The following is a 16068-nucleotide window of genomic DNA, read 5'->3' as shown; positions in this document are numbered from 1 at the left end:
AAACTCATTAATCTAATTGGCCGTTTCAATGGCTGGCAGCATCAGTGCAAGTTTTTTGTGTGCGCAAAAAGTGAAGTAAAAAACGCACACAAATATGCAATCCCCAATGCGCAAAAAATATGGCACAAATCCGCATATCCTCGTGTGAATCCGGCCCTAATATGGCGAGAAACCATTGCAAGAATTTTTTGGCTAGGTGGTCCCGCGGATTCCAACATGGATTTTGGCGCACCCATCCCTTGTGTGAATGAGGCCGAGGGATTGTTTCTTGTTTTTTAGCACTACGATTTATCTCTGGGTCTTATGTACTATGTCTAAACGGTGTTTTTAGGCATCCGCCATACTTTCTCTCCGCGGTTTTACTTTTGCGCACTTTTTTCCCGTATTTTCATCTAACCAAATATATTTGGATGAAGTTGACTTTGCATAGAGATGAGCGAAGAGGAAGAGCAGGGTGTGATGTGGCTGCAGATAGCTAATGTGTCACCCGATGAACCTGCTCACCAGGATGAGGATTGTGAAGAGTAACTAGCAGGAGGGCGTGCCTTCACTCATTATCTACTTCTGTTCCTGGTGTGACGTTGCAGGTGAGGCACAGGAGTGTCGGCAGTCACTTGTGCGAGCACACCTGGGGCAGACTGACCGGCGTACTACAGGTAGGAAGGGGACTGAGCGATAGGCACTAAAGTATGTGGGTAGGTGGGCGCCGCCGGGTGGGCAAGTGTGCCTTAGTATATATGAAAGTACATATAACTTCCCACACTGATACTTTCACAGGGGATGGAATTGTGTGCAACCGCCACTGAGCCCCGTCGCCAGACGTAGCATCACATAAACGCCAGCAGTGGCGCTCGGCAGCAGCCGCTGGCGCGAGCCGCACCTGGATCCGGCAGCGCGCAGTACTGGGTTCGCCGCAATTCTCGAACACAAAACTCAATAAGACTTTCTGATGTTAAAAACACATCGCATCGCACAAAAAACGCAAGTTTGTGCGATATGATTTTTTTTTAAATGGCGAAAGATAGGACTTGCCGCGACTCTTTACATCTTTAACTTTTTTCTCGCAACATCGCGTGAGTGAAAACATCGCACATGTAAAAGATGCATTTTTACGGTCCCCGTACGCGCTGTAAAATCGCATCAATGAAGAATTGCCGCGATCGAGTCCTGAACTTTAGCTGCGTGTTTTCCGCCGTTTACACAGGAGGCTGCTGCGTATCGCCAAAAAAAGTACGCTGCAGCGCGAAAATCCATCGATCGGCAGAAATCCTCGCAATGACTACTAATGCCTAAATAGAGCCAACTGTCTACTTTTCCCCTTCCGTTTTTTTCCGCTTCTGAGAGCTTCCTGTGTATCTCAGCAAACAAGACCTATCTTTTGATGCGGCGTATATGAAAACGGTCGCCGATGTGATATTTTTTTCCACCCTGTTTTTTTTTTTTGTTTACGCGCCCACAAATTGTTCATCTGAATTAATCTTTTGGGATCCAATGCTTCAGATGGCTGTGATTTTTGGCCGCCACTAAAAAGCGGCGTACATATGGTCGTGTGAATAAGGGTAACGGTTGTGCACCCGTTTAGACGGCACGGGCCCAGCACATATACGCCGAGGACGCAATGCTGTTTCCTCCCCTTCTCTTCCCCTCGCCAGCTCACCTCCTCTCTCCTTCCCTCCAGCTGTTTGCAATGGGAGTGGGCAGCGCTTATCTCCGCCCCCTCCCATTGCAAACAGCCGAAGGGAGAGGAGAAGAGAAGGGGGAGGAAGTTCAGCAGTCACACTGCTAAACTCCCTCCCACCTCCCTTCTCCGACCGCTGTCATTGCCTCCCATAGGAGTCCATGCAGCGGCCAACATATTCCGGGCACCAAGATAGTTCCAGGACTATTGGCTGGCCGGGCGCTTTTACGCCATGGGAATACGTCTGTGTGATCCGATGCATTGGCATCCAATGCATCCAAATGGTAGTGTATATCGTCCGGCTGTGAAAACGCCAGCTGATATACACTAATGTGAATAAGCCCTAAGGCCTCATCCACACGAGCGTATTTATGTGACTATTTAGTCACGATAAAATGTCACCCGAAAATCGCAACCATGTGAGCATCGGATTACAATACATTCGTGCACATGGTCGTTTTTTTTTGGGGGGGGGGGGGGGGTTGGTTTTTTGGGGTGAAAAAAATTGCACCATGAAAACTTGAAATTGCGCTGCATCAAAAGATGGGTTTTGATCTATCTTTTGATGAAAAACGTTGGAGGCTCCCATAGTCTCCTATGGGAGCTGAAAAAAAAGTGAGGGGGGAGGGAGTTACAATGCTCGGAATAGAAGACGGCTGGCTCTATTTAAGCATTAGAAGTCATTACAAGGATTTCTGCTGATTAATGGAATTTGGCGCTGCAGCGTTTTTGTTTTGTTTGTTTTTTTACACGTGATACACCAGTGTGAATGGAACAAGAAAACGCACATCAATTTTGGAACTCGAACGCAGCTATTCTTCACGGATGCGGCAGGTGTAAATCGCATCGCCCGTTGCTCTAATTGGGACAGTAATACGCATTGCACGGCGTGGGAAGAGTATGCGAGTGCGATGCGAGGTATCTCATTGCAAACAATGGAAAACATTTGCCAAACATCCGGAGCGGCTGAAAGCCAAGAAGTGATGGGAGGCGGTTTTAACAGAAAAACACCTCGTATCTGCGAAAACCTCGCACATTCACGAACGCGATATCGGGCTGAGGTTTACAACCAGATATCACGCTTGGCCGTTTTTAGGTAGCCTTAGGAAGCGTTCCCATCGTGTTTTTCACCCCGCTGTGGGATTCCGTCTTTGGGGTTACGTCACCGAAGCCAGAAACCGCGTTATGACGGAATGGCTGTCATCAGTGGATCGGTCACCACTTCGCTGACCTGTTACAGGGTTTCTGTTAATGACCTGGTCAACCATGCTACTCTATACTCCAAATAGAACGGAAACGAATGGGAACCCTGTCCAACGGACACCCCAGACGGAATCCCACTGCATAGTGAAAAAATCGTAGGAACGCCCCCTTACGCCAATTTTTGGTTCACGCAACATCACATGGGGGAAAACAACGCAAATGTGAAAGAAACCACTGAAAAGCATTGCACGTAAATCACGCGATTTTATCGCAAGTGTGAAGGCGCCCTTAGCCATAGCCCAACGATGTGTTCATGAAGTATTTTAAATGGTCCGTGATGACCGTTTAATCCGCGGCTGAACCTTGAAATTCTGCCATGCATTTGCGCACAAATTTAGCCCCAAACACATCTGCATGTGGCTGCCCGGCGAGGTTCTCATTGGTTTCGCACCAAAAATTGTTAGGTAATTTTTTTTTTTTTCATCCACAACGCGGTTTTTAAAACCTGTTCACGTAAAAATCTGTGCCGTATGAATGATGGAGTGGATCTGCTTAGAATGCTAAAGCGGCGTGGATTTCACCATGGCATCTGTACCCAAATCTGCGACACAATTCCGCCATGTTCGCACGGCCTAAAGGTATGTGCGCACAGCATTACTACTTGTCAGAAAAATTGGACGCAGATTTCGTTTAAGGCTGGGTTCTCACAGGGCAGATTCTCGGCGGAAGTCTCGCGGTTTGGCCGCAGCGAAAAACTGCGAGATTTCCGCCGGGAGAACCGCTGCTGCAAAACCCGCAGCGGCTTTGAAGCGGCCTGGCCGCTCGCTCTTCTGCTGCGGCCGGCACTCCCATAGAGGAGAGCGCGGCCGCAGTGGAAAGAAAATGGACATGCTGCGGTCGGCAAATCCGCGCCGCAGCGGCAGCTTCTGCCGGCTTAGCCACAGCGGATTTGCCGTCCACGTGGCTGGCTAATCCCGGGATTAGTGGCCGCATGCGGATTTGCACAGAATTTCCGTGGCAAATCCGCCCCGTGTGCACCCAGCCTAAGCTTGGATTTTTGCTGTGGATGTGCATTACACCGCCATCAATCGGCACATGGATTAGGCTCATTTAACCCCTTAAGGACCAAGCACAGTAAATTTACGGCACATAGTCCTGGGCTTTAATCCCGGCCGATCTTAAAAATATGCTGCGAGATGTAGCAGCAGCAGGTTGGGACTCGGGGCACAGGGAAGAAGCGGATTAACCACCTCTGCCTTCTCCTTTACAGGCTACATGGCAGTCAGTAAGCGCTATGTATGAAGAGAGAAGGTGGAAGTGGTACTTCGGGTATTCAGCCTAGTGATCATGTGATATCCGGGTGCCCACTGCCAGGGCAAGGCTGCAGGGCCCTAGCAGACCCCGATCAGCTCTATTAGTGACTACTGTTACTAAAGGGGATGTTTTTTTTTCCACCCTGTAACTGGTGTTCCTATGAATACAACTGAACAGTGTGAAATAAAAAAAAAAAAATGACCCCCCCCCCCCCCCCCCCCCCTCCCGAGTGATATCGCGCTTGCCTGTATGAAATTAGCCTTTTCTGTGTGGCAATAAAAAAAAAGCCTAGCCACATCATCAATGTACCCTAGTGGAGCAAATATCCATCCATAGCATGCAATGGCAAAATGATTCTTTGTGCACACGAGCGGATGAAAAATCGCAGCATGCTCCATATTTGCACGGATGGCTTCCATTAAAGTCAATCGAAGCCGTCTGATCCGCGGCCCTTCCGCAAATGACCTTGCGGAAAGCTCACGGATTCTGCGTCCTCTCTTGGCGATGACGCGGAATAGGCACGAATTTAAAAGAAATAAATCTGTAATGTGCATGTCCGACGGCGAGCCATGCAGACCATCCGCAGTACGGAGAAAAGAAAGCGAGTATGTGCGGACGCCACCGCTGCCAGGGTGGATCCCGTCATCTGGTTATCACATGCGCCAAAGAAAAAAAACACAAGAGGACCCAAATGATGTTGGTTCTGTCACAACCAATAGAAACGGGGCGCGCAAAAACCCCCATGGATGCTAATGCAGGTTTGTTGCGGTATTTTCACGCACCCATAGACTTTATTAGGTAATTTTGATCTGTGAATAGCGACCAAAATGGCGCATGCTGCAATTTTTTATTTTTTTTTTACACTTCTTTTTTGGGGTTTGCGTACAAAAATGCTCGTCTTAACACACCAGTTTTATTCAGTGGGTTTGTGCGCCATCCGTTCCGTCAGTAAAAAATCTGGACTGAATACGCACAGCAAATCCGCCCGTGTGAGTGCGCCCTAAATGGCGGCACTGCCAGACAGACGCTGTTACTTGGGGCGCTCTATATCGGATACGATAAGGCTTGCTGCGTTTTGGGTTTTTTGCGCAACACAACTGTACACGCAAAATACGTGGTTGTGAATGAACCCATTGAAATCAATAGATTCTATTTTCTGCGCAAAATACGCCCATGTGAATCCGGTCATAGGGCTCCTTCACATGGGCATAGGCGCCTTAGTGCGACTTTTTTGCGCACCGAACGAGGCTTGTTTGCACACAAATTGGCGTATTTTACTGTACTTTCCAGCCCACAGGGCATGTTCATTTGCGTGCGGCAAACAACGCACCGCTTGAAATGCTTAATTTAGTCTGCGTTCCAGATGTGTTTTTTCCAGCAGAATCATACAGCTTATCACGCATTTCGTTGCGCATTTCTGAGCCCCCATTGCCTTTTATAGGGACTTTTGGAGCGCAAGTGCGTGCGAAAAGTAGAGCATATACTATTTTGTGTTTCCCTGCGACCGCAATGTGTGCACAAAATACTACAATGTAAGTAAATCTATTAAAAATCAATGAGTTCTATTTTCTGCGTATTGTGCGCGCGTGCAGCACCCTTAATGAGAGTACTCTCTAGCTGTCCTGGCCTGTATGTTGCTGCAGCACTGACAGAGAAAACTTTAGATGCCATAGTCTGATAATGTATCCCATCTGGTACAGGAATATACAGTAAAAAAAAAACTCCTTTACATACAATACTTCCAACAAAATGGCCGCTCTAACCCTTGCAGGCGACGGTTACGCTTGGTGTGACGTCATTAGTAGGCGACACCGCTGACGCTCGCAGCAGCAGGGAGCATACATCTATATTCCACAACGCTTCTGCTCGATTCACAATCTGATTGGTTGGTTGGGATGGCAGATTCACAGTGATTGGTTGTTTGGGTAGAGGGGGCGTGTGGAATAGGGATATATGCGGGCCGCGCTCCCACTGTGGGAGGAGTAGTGCGGCGCACCCTGGTGGCCGGAGTGGTGAGGCACCGTTTTATAGCTGTCCTGCTTCCGTTTGTGCTGCTGCCGTTCTTATGCCGCTCTGCACCCCTGATCTTGGATTTCTCCATCATGCACAGGACTCTGAAACGCTCTGGCATCCTGAGGATGGCGCTGTCTGGAGATGGGGATCTGGGGAAGGGGGATAGGGAGCCCTTCCTGATGAAGGCTATGAAGATTACCATGGTGGTCATGCTCTACTGGTTCATCTCCATCACCATGGTCTTCCTCAACAAGTACCTGCTGGACAGCCCGTCGCTGCGGTTGGACGCGCCGCTCTTCGTCACCTTCTACCAGTGCCTGGTCACCGTCGCCCTGTGTAAGGGGCTCAGCCTGCTGTCCCTGGTGGTCCCGGGGGACATGATGGAGTTCCCATCCGTCCGCTTTGACCTGAAGGTCCTGCGCAGCGTCCTGCCGCTGTCCGTGGTCTTCATCGGTATGATCACCTTCAACAACCTGTGCCTCAAGCACCTCGGCGTCGCCTTCTACACGGTGGGCAGGTGCCTTAGTACCGTCTTCAACGTGCTGCTCTCCTACGTCCTGCTGAAGCAGACCACCTCCCTGTACGCCCTGCTGTCCTGCGGGGTCATCTTGGGTAAGAGCTGCGCCCGTCTGCCCCCATATAGCGTTTGTATCGCCCTTGTAGGGCCGAAACAAAAAGTTTTGAAACTTTTTAATATACTTTTTTGTTTTGGGTTCTTCACTATTTTCAAGATTCCTGCTTGCTGTCAGTGAACGGAAACTTTTCTCCAATTATTAACCTAGGAGCGTGCAGTCCCTGAACATAGCGAGAAATACGAGTGCGAGAAATGGTCAAGGAAGGGGGTGACATGTTTTGGGGGCCCTTTGGCTAACTTTTAGAACCTGATTGGTTGAGGAGACTCTAGTTTGTTTGTTTTTAAACTTCTCACAACTGCAGGTTTGCTACAATCGTATCCAGAATAAGCGATCGGCTCAAAATGTTTTGCTTGTGCTGGTAGTTTGTTACAGTGTATCAGCGCAGGCGAAATGTATCAGACTGTGCCAATCACTGGGACCCTCGTCGATCTAAAGAAATTGCCTCGGCACACCCCAAAATTAGACTTTGTACATTCGTACTACCCCCCCCCTTTTCAGTGGGACCACCAGAGATTGTCAACTTTTGAGGTCAGTGGGAATCCCAGTGATCAAACCCCACCAATTAGCAAGTGTCCCCCCTATCCTATAACTTTACAGAGAGGGTAATGCTTCTTTAAGTGTGTTCACTGACAGCAAGCAGAGGTCTTGCACATGAATTGGAACATAAAGACTATTAGTCTGTTGTATAACTGTTTATTATACGAGGGTCATCCCACAGATAATGTTATGTATTACTGGGACCCCCACCTATCCCTAAGAATAGGGGTCCTGAGCCCCCACATTTGTATGTAGCAGTGGTCACATGCGCAGTGTCTGTGTCTGACGTGAGTAGCCAAGCCTGATCTAATGCATTGGGTGTTCAGTATACATTCCCAGCCCGTGCTATAAGTGGGGGGCACATTAAGGGTCACCCAACTTTCCCAAGTTTTCACAACTTTCCAGAAGTATTTGAATTGCCATTCAATGGCCAAGTTTACCATTCAGGGACGTAGGAAAGCTGGGTTGCTGTACAAATAGTTGCCTTTTTCATGACCGCTCCCTGATTCTGCAGTCTGTTTAGGGGTGGGATAAACATCGCCACGTAGCTGGGCAGGTCTGGCCTTCAGGAATCTGGAAAAACTGGGTGGCTATCAGTATGGCCATCGCTAGAGCGCGTATGCGGGTTGTCGCTCGCGGTTGTCAGGTTGTCCGGCTGTTTGTACTTGTATGTTTTGTAACTTTTATATATATTTTTATGTTCCCCACAGGTGGCTTCTGGCTGGGCATAGACCAAGAGGGCGCACAGGGCACCTTATCCTGGGCTGGCATAGCCTTTGGCATCCTGGCCAGTTTATGCGTGTCGTTGAACGCCATTTACACCAAGAAGGTCCTTCCCGCCGTTGACGGCAGCATCTGGCGCCTGACGTTCTACAACAACGTGAACGCTTGCATCCTCTTCTTGCCCCTCCTGCTCATATTTGGGGAGCTGCAGACCCTCAGTGCCTTCGACAAACTTCAGTCCTTGTACTTCTGGGGCATGATGACCGTGGGGGGGATTTTCGGCTTTGCTATAGGTTATGTCACAGGAATGCAGATTAAATTCACCAGTCCTCTCACCCACAACATCTCTGGCACTGCCAAGGCCTGTGCCCAAACTGTAATCGCCGTGTTTTACTACCAACAGGCAAAGAGTTTCTTGTGGTGGACGAGCAATGCGATGGTTCTGGGGGGCTCCTTCTGCTATACGTGGGTGAAGGGTCTGGAGATGAAGAAGACGCAAGATCAGAACGAACAAACCAACAGCAACGAGGAGAAAAGTTCTGCTGGGGTATAATGCCCAGCTATGGGGACAATGCTCAAGGATGCCAACCGGGTTGGTGTGTGTGGGTCATGCCAGTTTACTCTTACTAAGAGCCTCACCCATTGAAATTCCATAGGATGGACTCGCCGCGCTGACTGTGTGACGCCGCGCTGACTGTGTGACGCCGCACAATGAAGGGCAATTGCATAACGGGACAAATCCTTTAAAGGGAATCTGTCACCAGGTTCATGCTGCCCAAGCCGTGGGCATCATGAACCCAGGACCGGTATGCCTATTGCCATATGTAGGTGGTGGTGTGAAACGCTGCGACACAGTTTAAAGTGTGACGTGGCATAAAGCTCTGAGTCAACTAAGCGGGCCGCAGCGGCCTCTCGCCGCATGAACACTACCAGGGAAGAGAGCTGTCAGTCCGCGTGCTGCGGGTGAGGAGATGCCGCTGCGGCTCCGCCCCTGTAATGTGCCACTCTGTCCTAAGTCAGACTAAAATGTCGCAGTGTTTCACAATAACACCTAAACGGGGCGATCGGCATACCTGCCGGGGTTAATGCTGCCTGTGGTTCGGGTAGTATGACCCCCTTGACAGGTTCCCTTTCGCGTTCAGATTTTCTATTCAGTACTCGAGGAAAGTTGGGTGACAGCTCGATAAGTGTTGTCATGGGACTGGGCTGGCGGTCGGTCGGCTTTACAAAAACTGTTTATTATATTTATTTTATAACTTAACAGAAAATTCTATGATTTTATTTTTAAAGGGTTTGCCCAGAATTAGAAAACATGGCTGCTCTCAACGAGAAACAGCGCCCCCCCCCCCCCACCGTGCACTGGTTGTGTGTGGTATTGCAGCTCAGTCCTATGTCATTTGATGGAGCTGAACTGTAATACCAGATGTAACCTGTGGACAGATGTGGTGCTGCTTCTGGTCATGTACTCTAATCCAGCACAAAGCCTTAAAAGGGCCATTCCTGTGAAAACGCTTTGTTCCGTCCCTACCCCCGGAAGAAGCGGCGCTTCATGTGACGTTTTTCTTCTGTCCTAAAACCGGGCAGCTGAGTGATAAGCGAACGGCCCCCATTATAGTCGGTGGGGTTCACACGGCGCGGTTCCGTCCTGAGCCGCTCAGCCGCGGGGATTCCCCTTTCTTGCTCCCCGAAGTCAGATATGTTACCACCCAAAGATGAAACGCTGTTACGGAGGAGATCATTGGCGCCGTACAGGCTAACGGGAATCATTTGTATTGTTTACAATTCTGGAATCTTCTACAACTTGCTGCTGTCTGATTTCCTGTAAAAAAAAAAAAAAAACTTTCGTACTTTTTGTAACTTGTTTCCCTTCTTTTGGTCGCTTTTATTTATATAAAAGTTTATTCATTCTCTTGTCGTCAGGCGAATGACTGTATTGTGCCACGACCTCCTCAGATCAAAGTGAGAGCTGGGCTCTGATTGGTTACTGCAGGCATCACCGGCTCATTGGTTTACACCAATATGAAAGTGAGAGCTGGGCTCTGATTGGTTACTGCGGGCATCACCGGCTCGTTGGTTTACACCAATATGAAAGTGAGAGCTGGGCTCTGATTGGTTACTGCAGGCATCACCGGCTCGTTGGTTTACACCAATATGAGTGAGAGCTGTGCTCTGATTGGTTACTGCGGGCATCCCTGGCTCATTGGTTTACACCAATATGAAAGTGAGAGCTGGGCTCTGATTGGTTACTGCAGGCATCACCGGCTCGTTGGTTTACACCAATATGAAAGTGAGAGCTGGGCTCTGATTGGTTACTGCAGGCATCACCGGCTCGTTGGTTTACACCAATATGAGTGAGAGCTGGGCTCTGATTGGTTACTGCGGGCATCACCGGCTCGTTGGTTTACACCAATATGAAAGTGAGAGCTGGGCTCTGATTGGTTACTGCAGGCATCACCGGCTCGTTGGTTTACACCAATATGAGTGAGAGCTGGGCTCTGATTGGTTACTGCGGGCATCACCGGCTCGTTGGTTTACACCAATATGAAAGTGAGAGCTGGGCTCTGATTGGTTACTGCAGGCATCACCGGCTCGTTGGTTTACACCAATATGAGTGAGAGCTGTGCTCTGATTGGTTACTGCGGGCATCCCTGGCTCATTGGTTTACACCAATATGAAAGTGAGAGCTGGGCTCTGATTGGTTACTGCAGGCATCACCGGCTCGTTGGTTTACACCAATATGAAAGTGAGAGCTGGGCTCTGATTGGTTACTGCAGGCATCACTGGCTCATTGGTTTACACCAATATGAAAGTGAGAGCTGGGCTCTGATTGGTTACTGGCTCATTGGTTTACACCAATATGTCCTCGTTAGACATGGCAACCAACCAGAATTCTGTATGCTTTCTTTCAGAGTATAAAAGGTTACCTGAGCTGTGATTGGTTGCTCAGGGCAAAGCCGAAATTATATCTGAACTCCCGTTGCTTATAGCGACCAATCAGGCAATTTTTTTATTTTTTTTTGCTTGAGGCCTAATGCAGAAAATTTGGTGATCTTGTAACAACCGTTTAATTCCTTAAAGGGGTGTTCTAGAGGATAGGTTATCAAGAGTCCATTGCCAGGGATCCCCGGTGATCACCTGGTTGTCAGCTGATCGCAGCTGTTAACCCTTTAAATGTTGCCATCAATTCTGACAGCAGCATTTCAATGAGATTGCGGGGGGGGGGGGGGGGGGTGTGCGATAACCAGGGGCCTGCTGAAAGCCCCCCAGGGTTGCCATTGCAGATTCCCCATCAAGCCATGTCTTCGGAATGGCTGGACGGATTGCCTGTCAGATTACAGTATAATGTAATACTATGGCATTACATTATACTGTAAATCACTGAAGCAGGGGGATCAGCAGAACAAAGAAATATAATCACCGAGGTGATCCCTTTAAAATATATAAAGCCCCAAAGACACACTCAACGAGAAAAAACAAAACAACATATAAGTCATTGATACTACTAGTCCTATGGACATAGAATATTGTGGCTATTTACCCCTTACAAGGACTAGTGAGGATATAACTAGGAGGTACGCGAATGGACCAAATTGGTCTACGTTATATACTTATAGGACCTAGATACAATGTTGCTGGATGAAGTAGGACCCAGTTAGAATCAATTCAATGTATCTACAGGTACCTCCACAAGCCTGAAAAAAGGTAGAGCAAGAAGAAATAACCAGTCTCCAAAGAAACCAGGCCTGTTAGGGTAAGATGAAACCTCTACAAGATAGAGACCCCCTAATCTTCCGGCCAGAATACGTGATGGACAGGGGAGTTTTGAATAGGGCAAGTATGAGATGGTTCGAATTCAAGAAGAACCAAAAATTTGGTTCCAATAAAGGTAATAAATTAAAAGGTTCGACGCGTTTCCGTCATGTGAATTAAAATCCCCGCCTGCAGAAAGGGCTGTATCTGATTGACTGAGCCTCCAGCCAATCACAGGCAGTTCTCTGCCATTCATTGAATGACAGCTGAGTGCTGCCTGTGATTGGTCACAGCACTCAGCCAATCACAGGCAGCACATTCAATAATACCATTGCAAAATACAACTCATCCCAGGAAAAAAACAAGCCATCAGACAAATACGTTGATGAATAAATAAAAGAGTTGTGATTTTTGTTTTTTCTTCCCCACTTTTAAAAATCTTAAGAAAAAAGGTCCGCCTCCTTACGGGGTTAACCCCCTTTATACTTGATCAATAGCCATCGCATCATGAAAGTGGTTTACGAGGATAGGGGGCTCTAACTGTCACCCATCAGCACTCTGCAATATAATCGTGAGGTGCCGCTGGGTTCTCGTGGCACCCAGAGCCTTGTGAAGACCTTCGGGTCTGCCAGGCAAGTCAGCTGATCAGATCTGGCCTCTAGAATAGCGCATGCGATGAGTTTCTTCACACAGTCTCTGGAAGAAAAAAAACCGCCAATATGCCGGAGGCCTCATATACCTAAACTTTAACGTTTTCAATTTGGGGGGAGGGAGCGGGACTTTACCTAGGGCAGAAAAGGGTCTGGAAGGACCCTGTACCCACTTGCCATTACATGACAGGTGCTGCCCCCTAGTGGAGGTCTATCTGGAACCTGCGCTAGTTCTACAACTCGTGTCCCTCATGTGACTCAGACATCACAATCCTTGGAAATAATGTCTTCATTGTGGCCGTGACCGGTCAGAGCAGGAGGATATTATGTGGTCACAAGACATCTAATACCCTTGTTATTAACCGTGTGCGCACTAAATTACGGAATACGGCATCTAGTGCCAACATTAAAGAGGTTTTCTCACTATAGCATTTTTTAACACAAGCCTTGTTTTTTTTGGGTGGGGGTGTCTTAAACCTGGGACCTTGACCCCACCCTTGATCATAAGAGTTCCTGTTCAGTTTTTCAGTCCGTATCGAAGTCACGGGGACCTTGGGTATTCTATTACTTTTAGGCCTCATGTCCACGGGCAAAATATGATTTAAGATCCGCAGCGGATCTCCTGCCCGCGGATCCGCACCCCATAGGGATGCATTGACCACCCGCGGGTAGATAAATACCCGCGGATGGTCAATAAAAGGGATTTTAAAAAAAATGGAGCATGAAAAAATCTGGACCATGCTCCATTTTCGTGCGGGTCCCCCGCGGGGACAGCTCCCGCAGGCTTCTATTGAAGCCTATGGAAGCCGTCCGGATCCGCGGGAGACCTAAAATAGGAATTTAAAAGAATTTACTCACCCGCAGCGGGCCGGGAAGGTCTTCTCTTCCTCACGGCCGGATCTTTCTTGCTTCGGCTCGGCGGATGTGCGCAGCGCGGCACGTCGGCGACGTGCCGCCGGCGTGACGAATTCATCCGCCGGCCGAAAAAGAAGATCCGGACGTGAGGAAGAGCAGAGCTTCCCCGCCCGCTACGGATGGGTAAATTCTTTTAAATTCTTATTTTCAGCGCTCATGTCCGCGGGGCTGGAGGGACCCGCTGCAGATTCTACATGTAGAATCCGTAGCGGACCTGATTTTCCCCGTGGACATGAGGCCTTAGTCTTTTCTTAATTTGAGAGAGCCTGAGAGGCCGGTCTCCACAGGATTCTGTTTAGATTCATCTTCTTGTAAAAACCGAGAAGGAAGTGCAAAGTACAAAAACAAGCTGTTACTTCTGTTTTATCTGCGCTGCATGGAAGTATCACATAAAAGTTTATAATGCTAGTGCCAGGGATGGGTAATGTGGCAGAGGGCACATCCGGGTGAAGGTCCCACCCTGAAGAATATAAAAGGGTTTTGCATCAATGGCCATTCCCTGATCTGATGTTTTCTCAACCGCTCCTCTTTCCTGCTGGATCATTCTCCTAGTCAGTGCCAGCCTAAGGTTAGATGGCACGATGTGTGAAATGTTTTTGGCAACCCCTGTCATTGTGCAAAAAGCAGGATAGCCACATCTCCACATCAGGACAACTCAGTGAATGAATTCTGTACCAGAACCAAACTCGTAACATAAATGCAACACCAGAACCAAGCTCATAATGTAATTGCAACACCAGAATCAAGCTCATCATGGAAATACAGCACTAGAATCAAGGTCTGTACACAAATACAATACCAGAACCAAGCTCATAAAAAACAGCTACAGGACCAAGCTCCTAACATAAGCACAACACCATAACCAAATTCAGTACATAAATACGCCACTAAAACCAAGCTTTTAACAAACCTGGCACCAGAACCAAGCTCATAACAAATACAATGCAACAGCCAAACTCAGTACATAAATAGAATATCAGAATCAAGCTCAGCACGTAAATACAGAACCAAGCTCCTAATGTAAACATCGCACCAAAATCAAGTTCATAACATAAATACAGCACCAGAACCAAGCTCATAACAAATATGGCACCAGAACCAAGTTCATAACATAAATGCAGTAGCATAACAGCAATTATATTGTTGGGGTGGCCAGTGGCTGACAGAGGCACCTTGGAACATCCAAGGGAAGGAAATAGAGACGGGAGGAGGCTGATTCATGCAGGTCCATAAGACGCTAGAAGATGATCTGATCATGCAGACCCAATGGGGAAGATCACCCCCAGCCTCCATCCGCCGGGTGCCCCTCCTAGAAGTTAGGGATCCTGTGTGACCCCACAGGTTACACATAGCTAAGGCCGGTCATGCTCATAGTACATTGGATAGCATTTTGTATTAAAGGAGCATCGTTTATTGATAGCTATAGACATAACCTTGTGATCAGTGAGGATCCCGCCTCTGGGCCCCTGAGCAACATGGAGGAGAACGGCACCAAGGGTGCTGCTGCAGAGACCATAGGGCTGCCTTATAGCTACAGCGGAGGGTTGCAGTCAGATCAGTAAGTGCAAGCGCCTCCATTCACTAGTGAAGGGACAGGAACCATCATCGCTGGTACAACCGGATGGCCATCTGCGCCCAACAGGTCCTCGCATGGAATAGCACCCATAGGGGGCCTGGAAGAGACCGTGAGGAGACCAGAACTATGCATGATAATTAAACTTGGGGGCTTCATTAGAATTTTTTGTGTTGGGGCGCGCAGCATCAAGCAACGCCCCATTGTGTCGATCAACATCCAGTGTGTCTTTCCTAGGACGGCCAGTGATCGAAATGTACCAAAAGCATTTAAAGGGACCAATTAATGTGGTTCTAGAATGTGACCTTGTGACCTACATCTGAGTCTGGGTACATCAATGGTGACAAGATTACTGTAAGTGACTAACGAGTCATAAAGGTACAGCACCGGTCATACAAGTGGTGGAAAACTAGGCTAATAGCATGCACCTGCCCAGGTCACTCGGCGACTCTCTTACCGCTGCGTGCTGACCTACATACCGGATCCAGAATAGTAAGCCTGCACATACTCGGGTGTAACAAGTAGGGCAAGACAATCAGATGTCTGATAACATTCTGTAACTCGTTACCTGATAGTAAATACATCAGTGAGGCCGACTTCACACAATACGAAGAGAATAGAACCCATTGACTTCAATGGGGGTTAAAAAAACGGAAAGCAAATGGGAGCTGTTTTTTTTTTTTTTTCCGTTCCATTAGGTTTCCGTTATTTTTTTGGAATGGAGAATAGCGCGGTCGGCAGGGTTATTTTTCTGTAAAAATAAAAAACGGAAACCTGGCGGAATAAACACAAACAGACACCTTTCTGTTTGCTTTCGTTTTTTTTTTTTTTTAAACCCCTTTGAAATCAATGGCGAAAAAACAGGTCGGGTTTTTTTCTATATTATTTCAGTTTCTTTCCTCCAAAAATGGAGCAAATAGACGGAAACCCTGAACTGACCCTAACGCCGGTGTGACAGCAGCCTTAGAGAGATTGGCGCACAAGAATACAAGGGTCGCTCCGAAAGGAACGCCTCCTATCTTGTTATGTTGGCACATGACATCAGAAGCGGATGTTGGCGGTATGGCGATAGAGTTT

At 48.1% G+C, this 16068-nt stretch overlaps 1 protein-coding gene across 2 annotated transcripts; it reads left to right on the top strand.

The window, feature by feature from the left end:
- Nucleotides 1-580: 580 nt before the first annotated feature.
- SLC35C1 (solute carrier family 35 member C1) lies at nucleotides 581-10011 on the top strand. 2 transcript variants are annotated; one of them, XM_066583421.1, is made up of 3 exons: nucleotides 581-656; nucleotides 6306-6820; nucleotides 8091-10011. In XM_066583421.1, the coding sequence occupies exons 2-3, from the start codon at nucleotides 6334-6336 to the stop codon at nucleotides 8654-8656; spliced, it is 1053 nt and encodes a 350-aa protein (XP_066439518.1). In that variant the 5' UTR covers nucleotides 581-656; nucleotides 6306-6333; the 3' UTR covers nucleotides 8657-10011. The 2 variants fall into 2 exon arrangements, with proteins under 2 accessions (XP_066439518.1, XP_066439519.1); XM_066583422.1 differs by lacking the exon at nucleotides 581-656 and having other exon boundaries at nucleotides 6174-6820.
- The last annotated feature ends 6057 nt before the right edge of the window (nucleotides 10012-16068 follow it).

The sequence above is a fragment of the Eleutherodactylus coqui genome, chromosome 11 (genome assembly GCF_035609145.1).
Source record: "Eleutherodactylus coqui strain aEleCoq1 chromosome 11, aEleCoq1.hap1, whole genome shotgun sequence".
NCBI classification, from domain to species: domain Eukaryota; kingdom Metazoa; phylum Chordata; class Amphibia; order Anura; family Eleutherodactylidae; genus Eleutherodactylus; species Eleutherodactylus coqui.
This window is presented reverse-complemented; position numbering and strand designations above follow the sequence as displayed.

What these genes read in the sequence shown, in the direction of transcription:
- SLC35C1 (XM_066583422.1), top strand. Translation starts at nt 6,298, where the DNA reads ATGCACAGGACTCTGAAACGCTCTGGCATCCTGAGGATGGCGCTGTCT. An exon ending in GTCCTGCGGGGTCATCTTGG is followed by an intron (nt 6,821 to 8,090) that starts GTAAGAGCTGCG and finishes TGTTCCCCACAG; the next exon opens with GTGGCTTCTGGCTGGGCATA.